A 22,309-nucleotide genomic window follows, 5' to 3' on the forward strand; every position below is an offset into this window, starting at 1 on the left:
AAAATATCATGGCTGGGCATGGAAATGCTACTTGCCAAATGACCTCATATATCTTAGAAATTGGCTGAATTTCTTCTAATATTCTTTCAAGGTCCTCGCTGAGTCACTCCCATAAATGATGGATCTTAATGGTTCTGAATATCTCTAAAGCCTTTATGTGAAACCATCTCCCTTTTTAACTTGGTGATTCACTCCACTCTAGGAAGCAGAGGCAGAGAGAACAGGCCAAACTTCATTCTCCAATCATAAAAATACATATGAAGACTAGCATACAACCATGATGAACTATTGTAAGACCCAGAACTCATCTCAGCAGTTTAACTAGCTCATTCTTCCGAGACCTTGTCTCTTCTGGGCTGTCTTTTGTGGACTATGTTCATTTCTCATTGTAGAAAAAAAAGAATTTCTCCGAAAGTATCAGACTAAAATCAACAATGACAGAAAAAAAAAAAGCATGAGGTTTTCAGTCTAAAAGATATGGATTCAAATCTCAATTCAACCATTCCCTAGAACTGTAGCCTTAGGTTCTCTGCATTTTAGCTTCCTAGTCTGAAAGTAAAGAGAGTTATATACTCATTCAGGATTATTGTGAGAACAAGAGAGAGTTAGCAACTCATGGGAAGGCAGAGATGCAGATTGAGATGGGATATAATCACCATACATCTAAAAGGAGGAAGGCACCAAGCACTAAGAAGATCTGAGTGGAGCTTCTCCATCTCCCCATCCATCACACAGAGGTCAGGGGCACTGTGAAGATGCTCTGTACCTGATTGTTTGCGTGCGCTTTCTGGTATAAGGAGAAATGACCTTGAAAAGCAGCTCCATGGCTCCATTAATTCCCAGCATGGCTCCTGTGGTTACTGAGAAAGACAAAAATCATAGTAGTTATTGTCACAAGTATATGGGTTAAAAGACTGAACTATTTAAAACTTTAAGTAGGCTCTTACCTGTCAATGAAAAATAAAACAACAAAACCGTATAGGGGCAGTCTAGGAAGTGAGGTAGCTCTCTTTATTTTAGTTTCAAATTCTCTTAACAATTTTAACACTTAATCTCCCAAGATTAAGACAGTGACATGACTGTACCTCTATTAGAATGCTAATAGAGGAACCCATGGGGCCCTCCTGCTCCATGAGATGACTAGCCTTGGAAATATTTCCCTTTCACCTCATTGGGTTTTATAAAAAACAGTCATAGATCTGAATGCTAGAAAGAAAATCAAAGAGGCATCAAATAAAAACTTCTGGATGCCAATGCCATCTCCAAGGATGCCCTGCCCCTCTTCAATATGTCTCATACACCACTCCACGCAGCTGATTTAGGAAGCGCTTAGACCACACAAAAAAGAAGAGGAATCCATGGGATACAGAAGTCTAGAAAGGGACAGCACATGCAGTGAAAAGAAGAAAGATCATCTGACAAAATGACACTTTTCTCTTTCTTTCACTGCACTGGTGTTTCCAAGATGGAAGACCTACACCTGCCTTATATTTGGGGCTAGGGTTGTTCTGGAAAATGTGAGTGATTAAGAAGTCTTAAAGAAGCAAAGAGAAGAACAGTGATGTCTTAGCTGACTTGTGTCAAGCCTCAGGAAAGGCTAAATGCAAATCTGGAAGCTGTAACACGTTTCACCCCAGTGCTGTCTACCAGTCAGAGACTGAGACTGATGCCTTGGTTGTTACTGAGTGTGTTCCTGGAGCATCTCCTATGCCTGCATCCCTCCTGAATATAACACAGACCACTGCCATCCAGATCAAATGAGCAGATTTGGCACCCTGATTCATCAATCTTCCCACTCTTGTGGCTACTAACTCATCCCTTATTTCCAACGTGGGAAAATACACTAGAACAAACTTTTGTTAGATAATTCAACAAAATTCTGATATTAAGTAGAATTAGGGAAAAGATGGTTAAGATTTCTGATTCTAACATGGAAGACTAGACTCAAAACTGGGAGATATTATAAGAAGAAACCTCACTGAGCTCACCGTTTCAGGCTCTCTGCTTAAAGTGGCCTCCTGGGTGCTGCCAGCAAGTTTGTTCACTGTTACAGACCCATTATGGCTCCAGCTGAACGTGCTGAAGGAAGTAGCTGTTTAGAAAGCTTGCTGGACCAATCAACAGTGGGTCACAATTTAGCAAAGAAACAGGATCCATGGACTTTTTGAACTCTGCCTTTTATAAGTAAGCTCAAAGAGAGGTGTTGATTTTTAAAATCTCTTATGAAACAGCTAGGTAGTCTAACAAACACGGACTAGCATATGACACAAATGGTCACCTTCTCATACCCACAAACGAATCCCAGGCTTTCTCAGGAAGGTACTTGGCTATACAGCCATAATTACATATAACTAAGGAAGGCATGTCATTCAACCTAATTATTCTTTTTTTTTTTTTTGGTATTTTTGAGACAGGGTCTCCCTGTAGCCCCAGCTGTCCTGGAACTCACTATGTAGACCAGGCTGGCCTTGAACTCACAGAGATCCATCTGCCTCTGTCTCCTAAGTGCTGGGATTAAAGGCGTGCACCACCATGCCTGGCTCAACCTAATTATTCTTTAAGAAACCATAAGATACATCAAATCTTATACTGCTGGAAAGCTCCTAATGGGGGTGCACACTTCCTAGCTACTCATCGGTGAGGCTTTTCCTTTATAAAAGGTCCACAGTTTCTCTTTTCCTGTCTGGAGATGGGTTTTTGTAGGTTCATTCGACTTTTCCCAAATGCTGTATGATGGGTCAGTATCTGTGTGTGTGTGTCTGTGTGTGTGTGTGTGTGTGTGTCTATGTGTCTGTGTATCTGTGCATTTTGTGTTATATGTGTTGTGTCTGTGTGTGTTGTGTTGTGTGTATATCTGTGTATGAGTGTGTGTGTTGTGTTGTGTGTGTATCTCTGTGTGGTGTGGTGTGTGTGTGTGTGTGTGTGTGTGTGTGTGTGTATGTGTGTAGGCTCTGAGGCTCTGGTTGTGAATAATGAGTCAAGAATCCGTCCCGTTATTCTCCAAGAAGATTTCTTTGTTATGAGTCTCCCACGCTTATTAACAGAATGCAACAGTGGAAACTGAGATACTGAGCCATGTAGAGTGGTATGTGAGTGCAATCCCAGCCTTTGAGAGGTGGAGGTAGAAGGATATGGAGTTCAAAGTCATTCTTGATTATGCAGTGAATCCATGAGGCCAAACTTGGATACCCAAGACCATGTCTTAAAGATATTTTAGTAGTCCTTAAGATATGTAGAAAAATAAAGCTGCCTAGTTATTATGTATATTCTTCATATGATTCCAAAAAATTAGAGAAAAGAGTAGAGCAGGAAAAGGAAGTGACCTGCCACATGGTGGTCTTACCAATGAACATGATCTTATTTATCCCATCTACCAAATCTATGAGGTTTACTATGAATTGTGCTCCCCCAAATTCATATTGAATCCCTAATCCATAAGACCTAAAGATGTGATTAAGTGAAAAGAAACTCATTGGAGTGAAGGGGATGGGCCTCCTCTAATCAGTTTTTTGTCCATCAAAGAAGTGAAGTTTAAACATGAAGAGACAAAGGATGTGCAAGCACAGGATAAAGGCCATGTTGGACATGGGGAGCAAACAGCATCTTCCTAAGGCCAAGAAGAAACCAATGCTTGCCGATATCTTGATCTCAGACCTCCAGCCATTGGCAATATGAGAAAATTAATTCCTGTTGTTTTATCCAGACAAAAACCTAGCAGATTAATAGTGCTAATTACTGCTGCAGTAATTTTACAAAGGAAAAAGTGAGGTTAAGCAGGTTAAGCACCCACGTTCCATGGCTCATAAGAAATAGCACCAGAGTCAAACTCTGAGCTAGCTGGCACGAAGCCCACATTCTTTCCCCTACAGAGTATATTACATCTAAATAATTGTCACTTTCATTCCCTAGGAAGGGATCTCAGGAAGGAGAAATGAAAGTCTATGCTCATTACATACGAGATAGGAGGCACCGAATCTAACCTATTAATAAAAAATATCTCCATATGGAGTAGAATTAAGATGATTTTTAGAGTTTCAAACTCAGCCTTCAGGACTTTTTATCTGTATAAATTTAAGCAATTACTTCACTCTTCTAAGCTGCTGCTTTCTCTTTTCTGAGCTATAAAAATATATAGATCTAAACACACAATTGTTATGATAATTAGAACTAGTATAGACAAGTAAGTGTCTAATAAGTATCAGCTCATGTGTTCTGTGTCCTGAGGACTCATCCAGAGTACTCTATTGGGAAGGTACATGAGGTTTTTAAAAAATTGATAAAGGATTTTCCAATATCAACAAGTAGCTTCAGGGAGCTACTAAGGGCTACTCTTTTTTAATGTGTGTTTGAGTATGTTTGGGGGGGGGTCAGGTGGGTATATGAGGACATGTATATGGGGAGCCCAAAGATGACTTGGGGTGTCATCCTCAGGAACACTATCTATTTCTTCTGAGACAGGGTCTCTCCTTGGTTTGGAGTTCACCAGTTAGATGAGAATGGCTGGCTAGCAATCTCCAATGATCCTCCTGTCTCTACCTCCCCAAGACTAGGATTATAAGTGCACACCACCATGCTTGGATGGCTTTTTTTTTAATGTGTATGTGTGTATTGCCTGCATGTATGTAAGTGCACCCGTGTCATGCAATGACTGCAGAGGACAGAAGAAGGTTTTGGATCCCCTGGAACTGGAGTTACAGACAGTTGTGAACTGCCATGTGGGTGCTGGGATTCAAACCCAGGTCTTCTGCAAGAACAGCCAGTGTTCCTAACGGCTGAGCCATCTCTCCAGCCCCTTTATTGACATTTTTATGTGGGTTCTGTGGATCAAACTCAGGCACTCATGCCTGCAAGGCAAGCACTTTACTGACTGAGTTATCTCCCTAAACCTGATAACAGTTATTTTGGAGAGACGTAACACATAATAATGCCTTGAGTATGTCAAGGTCTAAGGAAAGTCTGCCTTTCTCCTGGCAGCAGTCTTCAGTGAGTAGTAGTAATAGAGAAATGGAATGCTGTAAGTGAAAATCACAAGGAAAACCAACACGAAAATCTCTCCCCAGGAATTAGTTCAAGAGTTCCGCCTAAAGGGCATAAGCATCTTCTCGCCTCCATAGCCTCTAGCTTCTCAGGCTGCTGTATTTATCTCATTGGCACTATATGCATCCTCTACCCACACCCTCACTTCACCAGACCCCCACACAATTTCCAGGTGTCGCAGCCCAGATTTGGAACTTACCACTGGAGGCAAACACACGCAGAGCCCAGAGACAGTGCAAGAGGTTATGGCTATGAGACAGGTTTTTCCTGGCCAGAATCAAGGTCACATCAAGTGCTTCCAATTCCAATGCCTTCTGTCCAAACTTCTTATCTAAGGACACAAATCCATCTCTCTGAGTTGTGTTTCAGAGTCATTTCTGAAGATTTCACAATGTATGAAGGAATAAAGGAAAAATGGCAGAGGGAGGAGGAAAATCACAGCCAAAGCACAGTTTGACCTAATTAAGAATGTTCCCAGGCCAGGCATGGTGGCACGTGCCTTTAGTCCCAGCACTCGGGAGGCAGAGGCAGGCGGATCTTTGAGTTACAGGTGGGGCTACAGGGAGACCCTGTCTCAAAAAGACCGAAAAAGAAAAAAAGAATGTTCAAAATATGTGCCCATTGGAACCAAATGAACCTGAGGAACTAAGTCTGGGTGCCTGCATTTACATGAAGGCTGTGGGTTCTGTGACTTCAGGCCTTATATCTAAAGATGCTTCTGGTTGTCTTCATATGTATCCATTTCTTTAAGACAATTCTAGAATTAAAAACATTTAATTAAAACAGCATTCAAATGCAATGCATAAGCTTTGATGAGCTCCTATGTTTTGACTGGGTTTAAATATGCAAAAGATAGTATAGAACTTTTGGAGAAGTTAGACCAACAGTTCAGGTAGTAAGTGGTTGCGTTTTCACTTATGAGAACGTTTCATAATAAAAAAAAAATCAAAGCAGATTTTTAAAACTAGCTAGGCATTATTTATCTCTCGCATTGTTAGAAAACTTTCTTTTTAAATATCTCTAAATGTTTGTTTCAAATAACCTGGCATCCAGTGCTGCAGATAAGTCGTTATCATTTTTATAATTAAGAAAAAAAGAATTAACAACAAGGAGGAAGCACCATTTAGTCTCTGCTCTTGGTACCCAGCACCAGCTGACAGTGTATCTAGTTGCATTTGTATGTGGCCTTTCCAAAGTGTGTGGCCAAATCATCATGTTTGGTTTTCTTTCAAATTTCACCCTTATCAGATTCATAGCAATATTTTTCTTCCATATGCCTTTCTGTGTTTCACTTAGCGCAATGTCTTCTGGATAAATCCCATTAGGCTCCATTCTACATTCTTACTACATTTTCTTTAAATCAACTATCAACAGAGAACTTACTTGGTTATTGTAAATAGTGCTGCAATGAATGGGGAAATGCAGAGATCTTTAAAACTGGTCATTTCCTGCCCTTTGAGAATATATTCAAAAGAGAAACTGAAACATTTCTGAGTCGTATGGTAATTCTATTTTTATTTTTATTTTGTTTTGTTTTAATTTGTTTGCTTTGGTTTGGTTGGTTTGACACAGGGTCTCATTAGCCCAGTCTGGCCTTAAACTCACCATGAACTCCTGATCCTCCTGCCTTTACCTCCCAAGTGCTAGGATTACAGGCATGCACCACCACATTCAGATGGTGGTTCTGTTTTTAATTTCTTTAGACTTCTCTGTCATTTTCCATAATGGACATGCCAACCTTCAGTGCTACAAGCAGTGTACAACTTCTTCTTCATGCCTTCATGCCAACATTTATTCTCTCTTCTGATAAGCCATCCTCACTAGCATAAGGGAATAAATACACAGGGATAGAGAATGAAACAACTTTCCATTGCCTAGAAGGGCTGAGCAGAGGAGACAGGGGAGAAGTACAGGTCAAAAGACACAGAACAGCAACCATGTGGGGTGAGCACATTTAGATCTCTGTATACAACACAAGGATCAGAGTTAACAAAACTGCACCATTCTAAGCATATAGATTTCAGCTGCCACTGTCACAAAAATAGTGTGACACTATGACAGATTTGTCCATCTGCTTTTCCAGAGTAATGACTTCACTGTCTCTATGTATTTTGTAATGTCATAGTGAAAACACAATAAAATTTACTGTAAAAAAAAAAAGGGTCAAGGTTGCAGAGATGACTCAATTACTGTTCTCTGTGTGTGTGTGTGTGTGTGTGTGTGTGTGTGTGTGTGTGTATGACTTTTTTGTGCTGTGCAGGTAACAAGTAACTCAGATTACCAACAGCCACAATAAAAGTCATTCATAGTTGCATGTGTGTTTATAACCCCAACACTGTGGGAGACAGACAGGAACATCCCAGGGGCTCACTAACCAGTCAGTCTAACCTAATTAGTGACCTCTATCTCAGCAAGAGGGTCTATCTCAAAAAAATAATGTGGCGAGAAATTGAGGAAGACACCCCACATCGGCTTTTGGCTGCCACATGTGTGGACACATACTTGTGCATATACACAAACACATATAACACATACACACACACACACACACACACACGCACACACACACATGAAGGCCTATCAAGTCAAGTTTGTATTCCCAAAAGTCCTTTGAGGTTTGTCCACCCACTCAAGCCTAGTTAACCTACCTCACTTGGGAATCACTGCCCTGGTGTCTCTCTCATCTCTCATTCTCCTCTGAAACCCAAATGACTTGTTTGTCAGGCTCCTGGCCCCACATGCTAAGCACATGACATAATGTCTCATGTAATCTTCCTAGCAACTCTAGAATTAAATTCTCTATCTCCATTTTAGACATAAAGAAACAATGGTTCAGAAGCTTTAAGTAACTTGCCCAAGGTCACACAGCTAGAAATTATCAGGGCCAGACTTGAAACCTAGATCCCACTTCCCTGCCTGCACTGTCTATGACTAGGGGATATATCAAGTCTCTACTCTCTTTTCCTAGAGTTCACTTGGCTGACTCAGCTTTGCTGACTTTCTCCTGTTCTTCAAGTTTCAGCTCAAATGTCCCCTCTCCCTGACCATGCCATCTTAGAGCAGCATCACTCTTTCTCTTCCTTGAGGCAGTGATCAGAGTCTGCTATCATCTAGTTAATTATTTGCTAACCTTCTGGCCTGCCCCACTCCGTGTGAGCAGGCTACTTTACTGTATTGGTCACAGCAACATTTGCAGTGCACAGAAGTTATAACCACTGCATAGTTACTAAATGGATTTTGTTAAATTTGTCAGTATTTGTCATCAATACTAGGTAATGCCTATTTCTCAGTCTGTGAAATACTGAATGGACTCAAAGCAAAGATCCAAACGTCTGAAGAGTGTGCCAGAACCATTGGCTGGAGAATCTAGCAGGAAACATCAAAGGTCCAGCTTTCAGATGACCCGGCCTTCTCAATCGTGATCTCCATGATATTCATCTCATCATTTAAGCTCAAATGTTACAAGCATTTTGCAATGTTTACGTGAATTCTGAATATTTAGGTTAACGAACTCTATTCCAAGAAGTTCCAGGAATCTAAGAAGGTATTTCAAGATCCTCTATGGGGAAAGAGAAATAGTTTTTAAACAAAAATAGAAAGAATTTTTGACTTCCACATCCCTTCAACTAGGAAGCTCTATTTCTATGACTTTTATAATGTGTTGAATAAATAGTGCTCCCCACATCAAATTCATGTCCACCAGACTCCAAGCTGTCCTAGCTGTCATCTTATTTGCAAATAGTCTTTGTAGACTGGATTAACTAAGGTGAGGTCATACAGAATAGAATGGGTCCTAAATCTTCTTACTGATGCCCCTGTAGGAAGAGGAGAGGACATGCAGAGAGAACATCCTGTAAACATGAAGATAGAGATAGAAGTCATGCATCTACAAACCAAAAAGCACCAGAATCCAAGAGAAAAGGAGAAATCGACTCTCTCAGAGCCTCCAGAAGGACTATAGCCTTCTGGGACTTGGCCTGCTGGAACCTGGTTGGAGATTTACACAGTCCAGAATTATGAGAGAATATATTTCTCCTATATGATGCTATCTAGTTTTTGGCAATTTGCTATGGTAGTTCTAAAACTCTAACGCACAAGCCAGGCATGGTGAGACATGCCAGCAATCACTTGTGAGGTGACAAAAGGGTCAAGAGTTCAAGGTCATTCTTGGCCATATAGTAAGTTCTCAGTCAGCTTGGGCTGCATGAGGTTCAGTCTCAACGAAAAGAGAGAAAGAGCTAATGCACATATAATTTACTTTCATGTGAGATATAATTTGTAAATGTTTAATTTGAATGATTAGAGAATGACCCATCTTTTCCCCCACTTGACCCTGACCATTCCTCTGGGGCTCATGCCAGCTGTGACTATAACTTTGATGTCTCATCATTTATTCCTAAACATCATACCTTGATTAGCTGAAATTTAAGTTAAAAAAATAATTTACCTTGCCAAACATGATGACACACACTTGTAATCCCAGCATGCTGGAGGCCGAGACAGAAAGATGGCAACAAGTTCAAGGCAAAGCTCAGAAACATGTAAGATTCTGCCTTGAAATAACCAAAAATAAAATTACCTCCTGAGTCTGGTATTCTACCACCACCAGGACACCTAGGACCTCCCTGCTGCGTCCTGCCAAGAGCTTCCCCAATTGCTCTAATGGTAACAATTTCAGAAGTATCCTTGAAGTATTGGTACCTCTTAAGCCAATTTTGGCCAGCAGCCTAAAGAGGGGTAGGAGGATGTCATAGTCAGGAGAAGCTGCCCTTGCCGTGTCCACCAGAGTCTGGAGAAGGGCTTCACTGCCACCTTTGTTGATCATGTAATGAATCCTCCGGTCTGTGCCTGGGAAGAAACCAAAGCAAAGATGAGCCACACATGATAACCTTCCGACCCTAGAGCAGCCACAGACAATAAGCCTCAGACATAACAGCCAGAGGAAGAGAAAAAGTTGGTTTGTTTCACCAAAAACCCCAACTGGAGAGTTCTTAAAGTGACTGGTCTTCAAGTTGTGCTATCAACTGAGGGAAGAAAGGTGTGAAATATCGCAATTGTGCAATGTTTGAGAACTTTGGTATGCAGGAGCTATAATAAACAGAGCAAGAATCCAAGCCCCGGGAGCCTGTTGAGTCTCCACTGATGTATACACATATATGTATATGTTACATATTAGACATATGGGTAACATCATCATATGCTAAATGTCCTTCTGCTATAGACTTGAATCATCAGGAAAGGGGTTGTGTCATATCTAGAATAATTTTATTGAAGGTATAATGATTTTCTAATTCTGGTCTTTAGCAACTAAAGTATAGAAATACAGAAATCACTGGAATAATCCCCTAAGAAACAAAATGTCCAGACACACTAAGGGTTTGTGAGGAGTCCTGAGCAAGGATGAAGAACTGGAGGGAAGTGGCCCTGCCACTGGAGGGCATCAAAGTCAATAGTATGGCCATGATATGATGGGACCCTTGAGGCTCTAGCTCTGGTATATCGGTCAGTCTTAATACTGCCTAGTTGGGCTAATTCTTTTCTCATTAATGCAGATGATTTCTAGGTATTAAATCCTGTCATCTCATTTCTGAAAATGTAAAGGGCTTACCATACTTGAAGTCGACCTCCAGCCTCATAGTTCTGTCTCCACAAGACATATGCATGAAGGCTCTAATGCCTGGTTCCTCCAGGAACCCCAGAAGAGGGAAGAGGGAAGTGATGGAAACAGCTAAAGAACATCCCTCCCAGATGAAGACATAGGACCCTGGAGGCCATTGGTGCTTGTAGAAGACAAACCATAGCATAATCACCCAACATCTACTTGCCTCCTAAGTTCAGGCCACTGTAGGGTAGGTAACAAGACTGAAAAGCCCAATACAATTAGTCCATTCTATTTCTTGTCTTACCAACCCAAGGGGAAAATATGATGGGTGATTCTTCCTCACACAGGAAACTTGCAAAAATCCCCAGCCACATGGTTTCCTGGGAAAAATCACAGCCAGGTCTATCCCCCATCCAGCATATGATTGGATATGAGTTTAGCCTACTCACCAACAGAAAGCAAATCTCCAAGGACCTGTAGGATGGCCAGGATAGAATCCTTGTCAGAGGAGCTCTGCAATGAGAACACAGGCAGACATCTTGACAAGGAATACAAGAGGATAGAGGTGAGCTGGTGAGAGAGGCAAAAAGAGCAGACAGGGCTCTGCTTTGTTCCACTGAGTAAGACTCCACACAGTGAAAGGATGGGCACGGGGAAATCTTCCTTATGAGAGGACTCACTAAGATAAAGGTTTCAGGGGCTGGGCCTCCATATGGAGTATCAGGAACCCTCTTTGGGGATCTATTTCATAATAGCATCATCATGGTATGTGCACACATACATACACAGACACACACACACTCACGAATTGATGATTGACATGGAGACAGAAAGCTAAAGGGGCTTTGTGGGCCAAGCTCATAAGGACTTTGTATATTTCAGTAGGCTTGAATTGATTTCAGTGGCGATCACAGGGAAGAAAGAGAAGCCCATCAAAATTTTCCGATGCAAAGAAGGCGTTGGCAAACACAGACAAACTTTTTTTCTCTAGATAAGTGTAGAACAGTAAAGATCCTGTTGTGGCATTGTTCTCAGAGATCCTACTCATTCTTTTTTTTTTAAATAGATATTAATTTTATTTTATGTGTATGAGTATATTGCCTGCATGTATGTAAGAGCACCCATGCCATGCAATGCCCATAGAGGTCAGAAGAGGATGTTGGATCCCCTGTAACTGGAGACATGGACCATTGTCAGCTGCCATGTAGGTACTGGGAATAGAACCCAGGTCCTCTGGTGTTCTTAACCGCTGAGCCATCTCTCCAGCCTTGATCCTTGTAATTCTTGACATCATCAATTTCTACACAAAAGAGAGCCCTTTGAGGGTAGGAGAATGTACCAGGTACCCTGAAGTAATCCATACAGCAGTTCCAGAAGTATAACCCAGTCTTGTTTCCAAAAGTCAGACCAGTGGTCTTTGAATGGTAAGGTTGGAGGGGGGTCATTTTTAAATTTTTGTTTATTTTATTTGGTGCACTATTTATGATAAAGTCTTAATGTTCCCATTAGTAAGATTCAAGATCCTCGCCATCATCACAGACTTCAGTAGCTCTCCATTACATGGTAAAGGACAAAGCTATAGGATCATCCAAAGTTCTCCATGATCTCTTTTGATACTTCTATCCTCATTATTGATTTTAACATTCCTTCCAAAAACAGATGTTTCAGGGGCTGGAGAGCTGGTGCAGTGGTTTAGAGCACCAGCCACTCTTGAAGAGGGCCCGGGTTCGAATCCCAGCACCCACATGTTGGCTAACAACCATAGGTAACTCCAGTTCCAGGGGCTCCAAAGCCCTCTTCTGACCTCCACGGGCTTTGCACGACATGGGTACACTTACATAAATGCAGGCAATATACTCATATGCATAAGATAAAAATAATAAATAGAACAAAAAATAGATGTTTCAGAACCCACCCCCACCCCCAGGTACACTTCACTGGCCTCCTGAAGTGCGCCAATGGCCGCGCTTTGAAACCTCAAGTCGATTTTGAAATCCTAGACGATCTCTCTCACCAGCCTTTGGAAAGGTAGCTTCTGGATGAGCAGCTTAGTTGACTTCTGGTAAAGACGAATATCTCGCAGAGCCAAATCCTGGGCCTGAAGTGTGGCTTCTTCACCCTGCCGGTAGAGGGGGCACTTTTCCGGGTGGCTTTCGCGGCCAGCTGTTTGCACAGGGCCTTCTGTGGACTTGCGAGCTGTCTGCTTGGTTTGGGTCATTTTCTCTCACCCAAAGCAGAAGTCAAGTGATATCCAATCCTCTGACGGCAGCGCTGCTGTCAGTGCCCAAAAAACAGCCGCAGTCGCGGAGCAGAAGACGGACAGCGACGCTCCTCTAAAGAACCACCGAACCACTCTGCACTCTTCATTTCAATTTTTTAATTTTTCTAAGTTTTGAGACACGGTCTCCCTGTAGTCCCAGGTAGCCTGGAACCCACTCTAGACCAATCTGGCCTATATTTCACAGACCTGGCTCCACCTCACGAATGCTGGGATTAAAGGTCTAAACCACCGTGCCTGACCCTACGATTGTTTTATTTTTTCTGTGTCTTTATTTTTATTTTCATTTTTATTTTTTGAGGGTTTCTAATAATGAACATTCTTAACGTGTAAAGAATACAAAATGAATTTTTTCCCAGAATATTTCAAAGGATGGCGCCAGTCTATCATTGTCTGCAAAGCATTTCACATACTGTTACTGTTTTTTTTTTTAATGTCTTCAATTTCAACCCCTGACAGTTGAATAAATATGCAATTTTTATTTTGGCATTCAAAAAAAAAATAGATGCTTCAGCATTATGGAATCACTTGCATATTCCTGCCCAAGCCATGCAATCTCTTGCTGTGTAAGTATGATCGTACAGTTCCCTCTTCTGGCAGCTCTTTCCCCGCCTGTCAGCCTGGTCAACACTGGCTCATCCTTCACATACATGGTGGCCCCCATGAGATCTCCATCTCTCCCACAAGCCAGGTGGCCGATACCCCCTACCTCCCCATCACTCAGTCTCAGATTTGACAGTACACTTACCCTATGGGGTTGGCATCTAGGTGCCATCTTGCTTCTGATCCCACCTCGACTAGATATTAGAATCTTTAGCAAACAATACCTGGCACAGGGGCTGCTTCATAGAAAATGCAAATACATGATTTTGGAATGGAACCCAAAAGAACTCCAAGGGAGTCGTGAAGTCCAGTACCACCTAGTACCTTCCAGGAAGTCATACTTCAAAACACTCAACAAGGCTATTTGCTCCAAAATAAAATTCAACAGGGTATCCAAAACTATAGTAATTAAGTTAATTTTCTATTTTTAAGTATATGAGTGTATTGCCTGCATATACGCAAGTGTACCCGTGTTGTGCAATGCTCACAGAGGTCAGAAGAGGACATCAGATCCCCTGAAACTGGATTTATGGACAGTTCTTAGCTACCATGTGGGTGCTGGGATTCAAACCCCGGTCCTCTGCAAAAGCAGTCATCTCTCCAGTCCCAAGGTAAATATCTTAATACTATTTCTTTTTATTAATCAAACCTAATGTAAAAAAATCATGATGGTCTAAATATCAAAACCAAATTGAGTAACTCCTATTCTGGGTGGAAGAGTCCTCTAGGATTCCCCAGCACTTGATATCTAAACTTACCAGGAAGAAGACCAGGTGTAGTCTCACATTTCTCCTGGGAGCTTTGGTATCCATGATAGCTCTGAATATTAATGGACAGTATTACTCTTCAAATGTCAAAACCCATGTCACCCTCCAGCAACCACCACGTACACATGCTCACTGTGCTGGCACCTTCCTCTACTTATTTTATGCAAAGTTGGAAACAGGAGCCAGTGATGTTTTCTAACACTGATCTGTTATTTGGGGGTTTACAGGCCTCCAAACCTTCGGGAAGAGACCCATAGATAATTTGCACTAGAAAAAAAAAAAAAAAAAAAGTCCCCAGAATGCTTTTCCTGCCAACACTGACATTTACGGATCAACCACAATTACATCTGCCTTTCCACAAAGAGAGGAGGTATAAGCCATTTGAAAGGAGGCTCAAATGTTATAACTTTTAAAATGCTAGACTTGCTCCTAATTATAAACAACGAGTAAGGGAACGGATAACAAAGGGGAATGAAAATGTGAGGGAAAGGAAAAGGAAGTGGAGAAAAGAAAATGGAAAAGGTGGAAACTGACCGACGGGGAATAGAGGATCCAGCTCTTACTTCCTCTGCTCAGTTAGTTATGCATTCACCACAAACATCCTTCGGAAGTCATCTGTGTTCTAGTCACCAAGCCAGGCAGTGAGGACACATGTTGATCAAAACACAATCTGCCATCACAGGCTCCAGGCCTGGCAGGGGTAACAGCTGGCAGACAGTCAGGCCCGGGGATGCTAAGGCCTGTGGCAAAGATGAACATGGATGCTGGAAGGACCCTGAGCGTTTAACCCAGCCAGGCCCATGAGTGATGAGTCAAAGAGACCATGTAGAGAGGAGACAGTGGCGTTCCAGCAAAGCTGCAGTCTCATGTTCTCAGAGGAAAGCATGGCAGCATGGTGACACGGGGGTATGAGTCTACATTCCATACGACCAACTGAATAGAGCAGATGGTGCAGGGAATTGTGAATTCCTTTTGGGCAAAAGCTGGGTCTTATTTGTCTCTGTATTCCCATCTCCTGAGGTGTAACAGGCAATCTGTATGTTTTACTGAATTAATTTTTCCAGCTAAAGAATTGCCTGCTTTGTTATAGGGCGCACTAATACTCCCCAAGAACATCCTTGTCTTGCATGAATCCATTGTCTCTGCCAGCAGGGATAGGGAGCCTGCCATATGGTATGCACTAAATCACTAACCCCAAGTTTGTTTTGACCTGTGGCCCACAATATAGGCTGCACACACATCATCCATCCTTCTGTAGTTGCCTCGAGAAAAACTCCGTTTGCTTTAAAGGAGCAGTCTAGAATTGATGGAGGATGCTGATCCCTCTCACCTGCCCAGGGCAGGGTGCCTGGGCAATTATTCTAAGTCTTTCTAGATTTTCCATGATTGGTTTAGAGGTGGGTATCAGTCCAGATCACAAAAAGAAATCCTGAATGGGCTGTCTCTTGGGCAATTCTGAAAATGATTTTTCTGCAAGATTAAAAAAAAAATCCCTATTTTTAGACATTGTTGTATGAAGATATGATCATGGGTCCCAGGTCACACTGTTAAGCCACCAGATCTACACTACAGAAACACCTACGTGTGGGCTTTCAGATAAGAAAATAAATGTCCTTGCTTATAAAATCCACTTTAAGTTAGATTGTTACTAAATTTGGCTGTAACAGCTAAAGAAAGACAATTTTATACCTCTACATGTCCTCTTCCCAAGCACGATGGTCTTAGTAGAAAAGAAATTGATTTTACAAATATACCAGAGAATCACGCCATGCCAAAGAAACAAAGAGACAGTACCTTCTTACAGATGTTGAGTTCAGGCTGTTCTCACTCAACGCTCTGCCAGAATGCATCAACACAGCACTGCTTTTCTTTAAGTAAAAATTATGGCAATCAGTGGAGAAAAAATGCCCCACAAAATCTCAACTGGCATTAATTTATGCATTGCTATATTTACCAATAAATATTTTATACTATTTAGAAGAATAACACAAAGCTGTTATCTCACCCACAGTAATAATAAATGAGCAATTAAAGAAGACAGGATGTGATGTGCCTCAATTTTCCTTTAATGATTCTTTTGAATGAATCATTGAGTAATCCCCTGTTGTTTAAGACTTTCCTATAAAAAATGGATCTGCCAAGCTTTCAGGGAGAGGCAGGCAGTTGGAAAAACAAACAGCGTCTTTCACAGACTGTGAGGTTTTGAATTGTAATTTCCTCATAGTCTGTTTTGAATGTATTGCTTCCTTGCTTTTAAATCTTCTGTGTCTCCCTGTTCCTTTCCTCCCCCTGCCTCAGCATCATGGTATGAAAATAAGTCCCTTCACACCACTGCCTTATGGATACATTTCCAGCCCCTCTCTCACACATCCACTACCCACCTCCAACCACCAATAACCACAACCCACCTCCTCAGATAGAACAAGTCAACTACATTGGGCCAGTGAGTGTTCCTAAGAGCATCATGGGTACCTGTTTCTTTGGGAATTTGTCCATTCTGATACCACTGCATGGGCACCCTGTCTCTTCCCTTTGCCAGGCTCATTTCAGTGCCCAGCTCCAGTTCCCTCTGTGTATAATTTTCCCAGGTATCCTTCCTTCCCAGCACCCCATTACCCACAATCACTACATATGTCTACATACACTGGGCACTAAACAAGTCCAGCGGAGGCTATACACAAAGACCAAGGCATGACAGGCACCTTCTCAAGTGATACAGTGTGTGACCTTACCAGGAACAGATATTTGCTTTACATTTGTTTTTTTCCAACATACTTTATACATGCCTTTTATCAGAATCCTTACTTGATCCTCATGTTTTCTTCTTTGCTATTCTGGCTTGTGTATAATGAGGTAACAAACTACTCTAAAACCTAATGGCCTCAAACAGCAGCCTCTTTACCCTACCTTTTCATGTGGGGGTGGGGAATTGAGGCAGGAGTTGGCTGGGAGAATCTGCTGCTTTCTGGGTATCACCTGATATCAGAAAGAGCCACTTCTCCAGCAGATGTGCTGATCACACATCTTGCACCATGACACAAATGTCTGGGCTGTGTTTACCTGGGACTCTTGACCACATATGTTCTTGTCAGCATGACAGTCTTAAGGTTCTTGAACTTCTCAAATGACAGCTGGCTTCCCCTGGGCTCACATTCTAGAATTGGGTGAAGTCCCAAGCCTTCTTTTCTACTTTGCTTTTCTATTGCTGTGATAAACACCATAACCAAAAGCAACTTAGAGAGAAAAGTGTTTATTTCATCTTACAACTCCAGGGTCATAATCCATCACTGAGGGAAGTTAAGGCAGGAATCAAAGTGGGAGCCTGAAGGCAGGAACTAAAGCAGAGATAACAGACGAATGATGCTCACTGGCTTTCTGGCTTACTGCCCCTGGCTTCCTCAGCTCCCTTCCAGGCACACCTTCCCAGAGTTGGCACCACGAAGACTGAGTTGAGCCCTACTACATCAATTAGCAATCAAGATAATTCCCCCACAGGTGCGTCCCCAGGTCAGTTTAATGAAGGAAATTCCTAAATTGAGGGTCCTTCTTCCCAGGTGACTCCAGTTTGTGTCAAGTTGAAAAATCAGCACAGCTTCTTTTAGCATTGCCTCAGAAAACCAAATGTCAACCCCACTACATTCTATCTAGTGATCAAGTTATTATGTTATCACATATTCAAGCAGACAGGGGTTAGACTCCACTCCTCACTGGAGGAGTAGAACGTTTTCAGTCATTTCTAATTCCTCACACTTCATTTAGACCATGAGTTCCTCTAAGTAAGGTTTGTGAGCCATTCCTTTTGATATCCCCAGAACCTATTCTAGGGCCTTGCACAGAGAAGCATGCAGGTAACTGTGGAATGAGATGAGATGGGGGGATGGGACAGAATGAAGTGAGAAGGGATAAAATGGGTGGGGTGAAGAGACAGGGTGGGATGGTACAAGCTGGACACATAGCCTGCCAGAGCTTTGCTATCTTTCTCTCTTCAGTGCTGGGATTTACCTCAAGGTATGTTGCAATGGAGCATTGTAAAGAAGTGACCAACTACACAGCTTAGTTTTTCCATTAATATAGCAACTAAGCAAAGAAACGTAGTTCTATGTTCCAGACACTGTCTTAATAAATAAGGACCATCAATATCATTATCATCTTACAGCGGAGGGTAAAAAAAATACTAGGACCCCCTATGTCAACTTTCTTCACAAATCCAGCCCCAATTTTAACAGATTGAAAAAAGAAAATCTCTTCCCATTCCATGTTGAGTAACACCCCTGATATCACAGAAATTATTCTGCTCCTATAGGTTGAGAGAACAAATCCATGAATTTATAAATCTTATCTCTATAAAATAAAACAGAACCTCTCTCAAACTGAAGAATCAAGAGCACATGATACCATTCATAGCCCAAGAAAACCACATTGCCAAAAATAAATTTATCCTTCCTATCATGCAGTTTGGGCACTCACTAGAGATGATCCACTGATTAAATAGAAAAGATTATTAAATTTAGGTCTGGTGATGAATCATTTAAGGAAGTACTAATCACAAATTTCAATTGCTAGAAATGGTTAGAAATAACAAAAACAGCAACCAGTCACTTCCTGTCTTGATACAAGAGGAAACGGGCAACAATAGTATCATTAGAAATTTAGTTTGGGTAAAAAGAAAAACTTCATGTCAAGGTTGGAATAAGTTCATGAGACAGAGTGCTTTTGACCTTAGCAGACTGCCTGAGAGTGCTTAGATCAGGCCTCCACTAGGGAGCTTCCCAAATTGTGCTGTGACTGCTCCCTAATAGGGGCCCAGACCTTAGGAGGAAGACTGAGAGTATCTGACTGGCACCTGACTTAGGCCTCTGCAGAAGTTTCTGAGTAGCTGAACTGAAGCTACCTGGTCCCTCCAATATAAAATCAAAAGAAAGAACCTGAAGCCTAGACCAAGAAGCTTTAATACCTAACAAGAAAACAACCAAGGCACATAAATAATACAAGCAGAAGCAGACTTCAGCTCAACAAAGGAAGGTTTTTTATACAGTCACAAACAATAAAAGAAATCCACATGCCAAAATTACAACAGAAAAATAATAATATAGAAAACCAAAATAATATATTTCCACCAAACACCACCAGTTCTATGGAAGAGCTCTGCAAGGAGAACCCCCTGGAAACAACCCAGGACTCAGAATTTAAAAGAACTTAAAAAGAATGATCGAGATCAAAGAATTCAACAAATTTAAAGAACACACAAAGAAACAAATCAAAGAAGATAGGAATAAACTTCTGACTGAATTCACAAAAAAGATAGAAATAGTGAAGAAAACTCAGGCTGAAATGAAGAAGGAAGTGAAACACTCAATCAGTGAATTTGAAACAGCAGGAGAAAGTCTCAATGAAATGGAAAACAGAATATCAAACCTGGATGAGAAAGTTGAAGAATTAGATTATTCAAACAAAGATTATGAAAAAAGTTTAAAATGAAGGAACAGGATATGCAGGAAATGTGGGACACCATGAAAAGACCAAATTTAAGCATCAAAGGCATAGAAGAGGCAGAAGAATTTCAGGTTAATGCTATTGATCAGATCTTGGACAGGATTATAAATGAAAATTTCCCAAGATTAAGGAAAGACACCCCCATACAAATACAAGAAGCACATAGAACACACCGAGTAGACAGGACCAGAAAAGTAGCTCCACAGGACATATCATAGTAAAAGATTAAATGTACAGAACAAAGAGAAAATACTTAAAGCTGCCTAAGAAAAATAGTAAGTCACATATAAAGGATAACCAGTCAGAATTACAGCTGGCTTATCGATGCAAACTATGAAAGCCAGAAGAGCCTGGACGAAAGTGCTCCCAATTCTAAATGACCATAGATACCAACCCAGAATACTTTACCCAGCAAAAAATCCTATTATAATTGAAGGGGAAAGAAAAATCTTCCACAACACAAAAAGTCTGAAAGAATACATTGTCCACAAAACCTGTCCTTCAGAGAATACTTGAAGCAATACAAAAATGGAAAAAAGGAACAACTATATCCATGGGACAAGAGAAAGAAACTAAATGAAGGTATAACTGTGGAAACACAGAATTAGAACCAGAATGCAAAAAATTTAAATGATGGCAATCAATACACAACATTCAATAATAACTAAATATCAATGGACTGAACTCCTCTGTCAAAAAACACAGGCTAGTTGAATGAATTAAAAAACAAAATCCGTCCTTTTGTTATCTGTAAGAAACCAATCTCATCTTCAAGAACAGGAATTAATTTAAGGTGAAAGGATGGAAAAGAATATTCCAAGCAAATGGCACTAAGAATCAAGCAGAGGTTGCAATTCTAACATCTGACAAAATAGATTTCAAATGAATCATAAGAGATAAAGAGGGTCACATCATTCTGATCAAAGGAACAATTGACCAAGAAGATATTACAATCATGAATATATATGCACAAAACTCTGGTGCACCCAATTCCATCAAAACAGTACTACAGGATTTAAAGACACAAATTAACCCCAACTCAGTGATAGTAGGGGTTTTCAAAACCCTGCTGTCTCTATGAGACAGGTGAACTGGACAAAGAATAAACAGAGAAACATCTGAATTAAATGACACCATACATCAAATGGACCTAAAAGACATCTGCTGAATTGAACTGGAAATTGAACTGGAGGGAGGAGGAAACTACCTCAACATAATTAAAACCATATACAACAAACCCACAGCCAACATCATTTTAAATGGAAAAAAAAAACTGGAAGCATTCCCATTAAAATCAGGAACCCGACAAGGCTGTCCATTATCTCCACTCCTTTTTAATACAGTGCTTGAAACACTTCCTAAAGCAATAAAACAAGGAAATTAAAGGAGTACTAATTGGAAAAGAAGTCTAATTATCCATTTTTGCAGATGATATGATACTACACTTAAGAGATACCAAAAATTCCACCAGAAAACTCCTAGAAATGATCAATACTTTCAGCAAAGGGACAGGTTATAAAACTAATCTACAAAAATCAGTAGCCTTTCTATATACCAATAACAAGCAATCAGAGAAAGGATACATGGAAACCATCCCATTCACAATAGCCTCAAAAAAATATCTTGGAATAAACATGACCAAAGACATCAAAGATCTCTACAATGAAATTTTTAAATCTTTAAAGAAAGAGATTGAGGAAGATACCAGATCACCAGAAGATGAAAGACCTCCCATGCTCATTGACTGGAAGAATTAATATCGTGAAAATGACCAACATAAAAAAGCAATATACAGATTCAATGTAACCCCAATCAAAATGCCCATGACACATGCTTCACAGAATTAGAAAAAAATCCTAAAATTCATATGGAAGCACAAAGACTCTGGAGAGCCAAAGCAACCCGGAGCACAAAGAGTAACGCTGGGGAGAATTACTATACTATATTTCAAACTATATTACAGAGCTACAGTTATAAAAACACCACCGTACTGGCACAAAAATAATCACATAGATCAATGGAATGTAATTGATGATGCAAACATGAGTACACACAATTTCAGCCACCTGATATTTGACAAAAGGGGCCAAGAACACTCAGGACAAGAAAGACAGCATCTTTACCAAATGATGTTGACAAAACTGGATCTCTACCTGTAGTAGAATGAAACTAGCTTCTTATCTTTCACCTTGCACAAAAGTCAACTCCAAATGGATCGAAGACCTCAATGTGAAACTGGAAACTCTGAAACTATTAGAAGACCCCATTGGCAGTAACCCACAAGACATAGGTGTAGGAAAGGACTTTCTAAATCAAATATCAGTCGCTCAGGAATTAAGGTCAACAATCAACAAGTGGGACCTCGTAAAACTAAAAAGCTTCTGTACAGCAAAGGAAACAACCAAGAACGTGAAGAGAAAGCCCACAGAGTGGGATAAAATCCACCAGCAACACATCTGAGGCTTAACATCCAGAATATATAAAGAACTCAAAAACAAAGAGAGAGAATCAAGAAAATAAATGACCCAA

At 40.8% G+C, this 22,309-nt stretch overlaps 1 protein-coding gene across 1 annotated transcript in view; it reads right to left on the bottom strand.

Moving 5' to 3' along the window:
• The window catches only part of Agbl1 (ATP/GTP binding protein like 1), a 912,025-nt gene extending 900,564 nt beyond the window's left edge, over window positions 1-11,461 (bottom strand). Inside the window, exons 1-5 of the mRNA XM_008852348.2 lie at window positions 11,445-11,461; window positions 11,089-11,177; window positions 9,739-9,885; window positions 5,237-5,368; window positions 767-860 (exon numbers count right to left, since the gene is read on the bottom strand). Coding sequence (XP_008850570.2) covers window positions 767-860; window positions 5,237-5,368; window positions 9,739-9,885; window positions 11,089-11,177; window positions 11,445-11,461 — 479 coding nt within the window. The remainder of the gene's footprint in view (window positions 1-766; window positions 861-5,236; window positions 5,369-9,738; window positions 9,886-11,088; window positions 11,178-11,444) is intronic.
• Window positions 11,462-22,309: the final 10,848 nt, after the last annotated feature.

The sequence above is a fragment of the Nannospalax galili genome, unplaced genomic scaffold (assembly GCF_000622305.1).
Source record: "Nannospalax galili isolate Female #2095 unplaced genomic scaffold, S.galili_v1.0 scaffold63, whole genome shotgun sequence".
NCBI classification, from domain to species: domain Eukaryota; kingdom Metazoa; phylum Chordata; class Mammalia; order Rodentia; family Spalacidae; genus Nannospalax; species Nannospalax galili.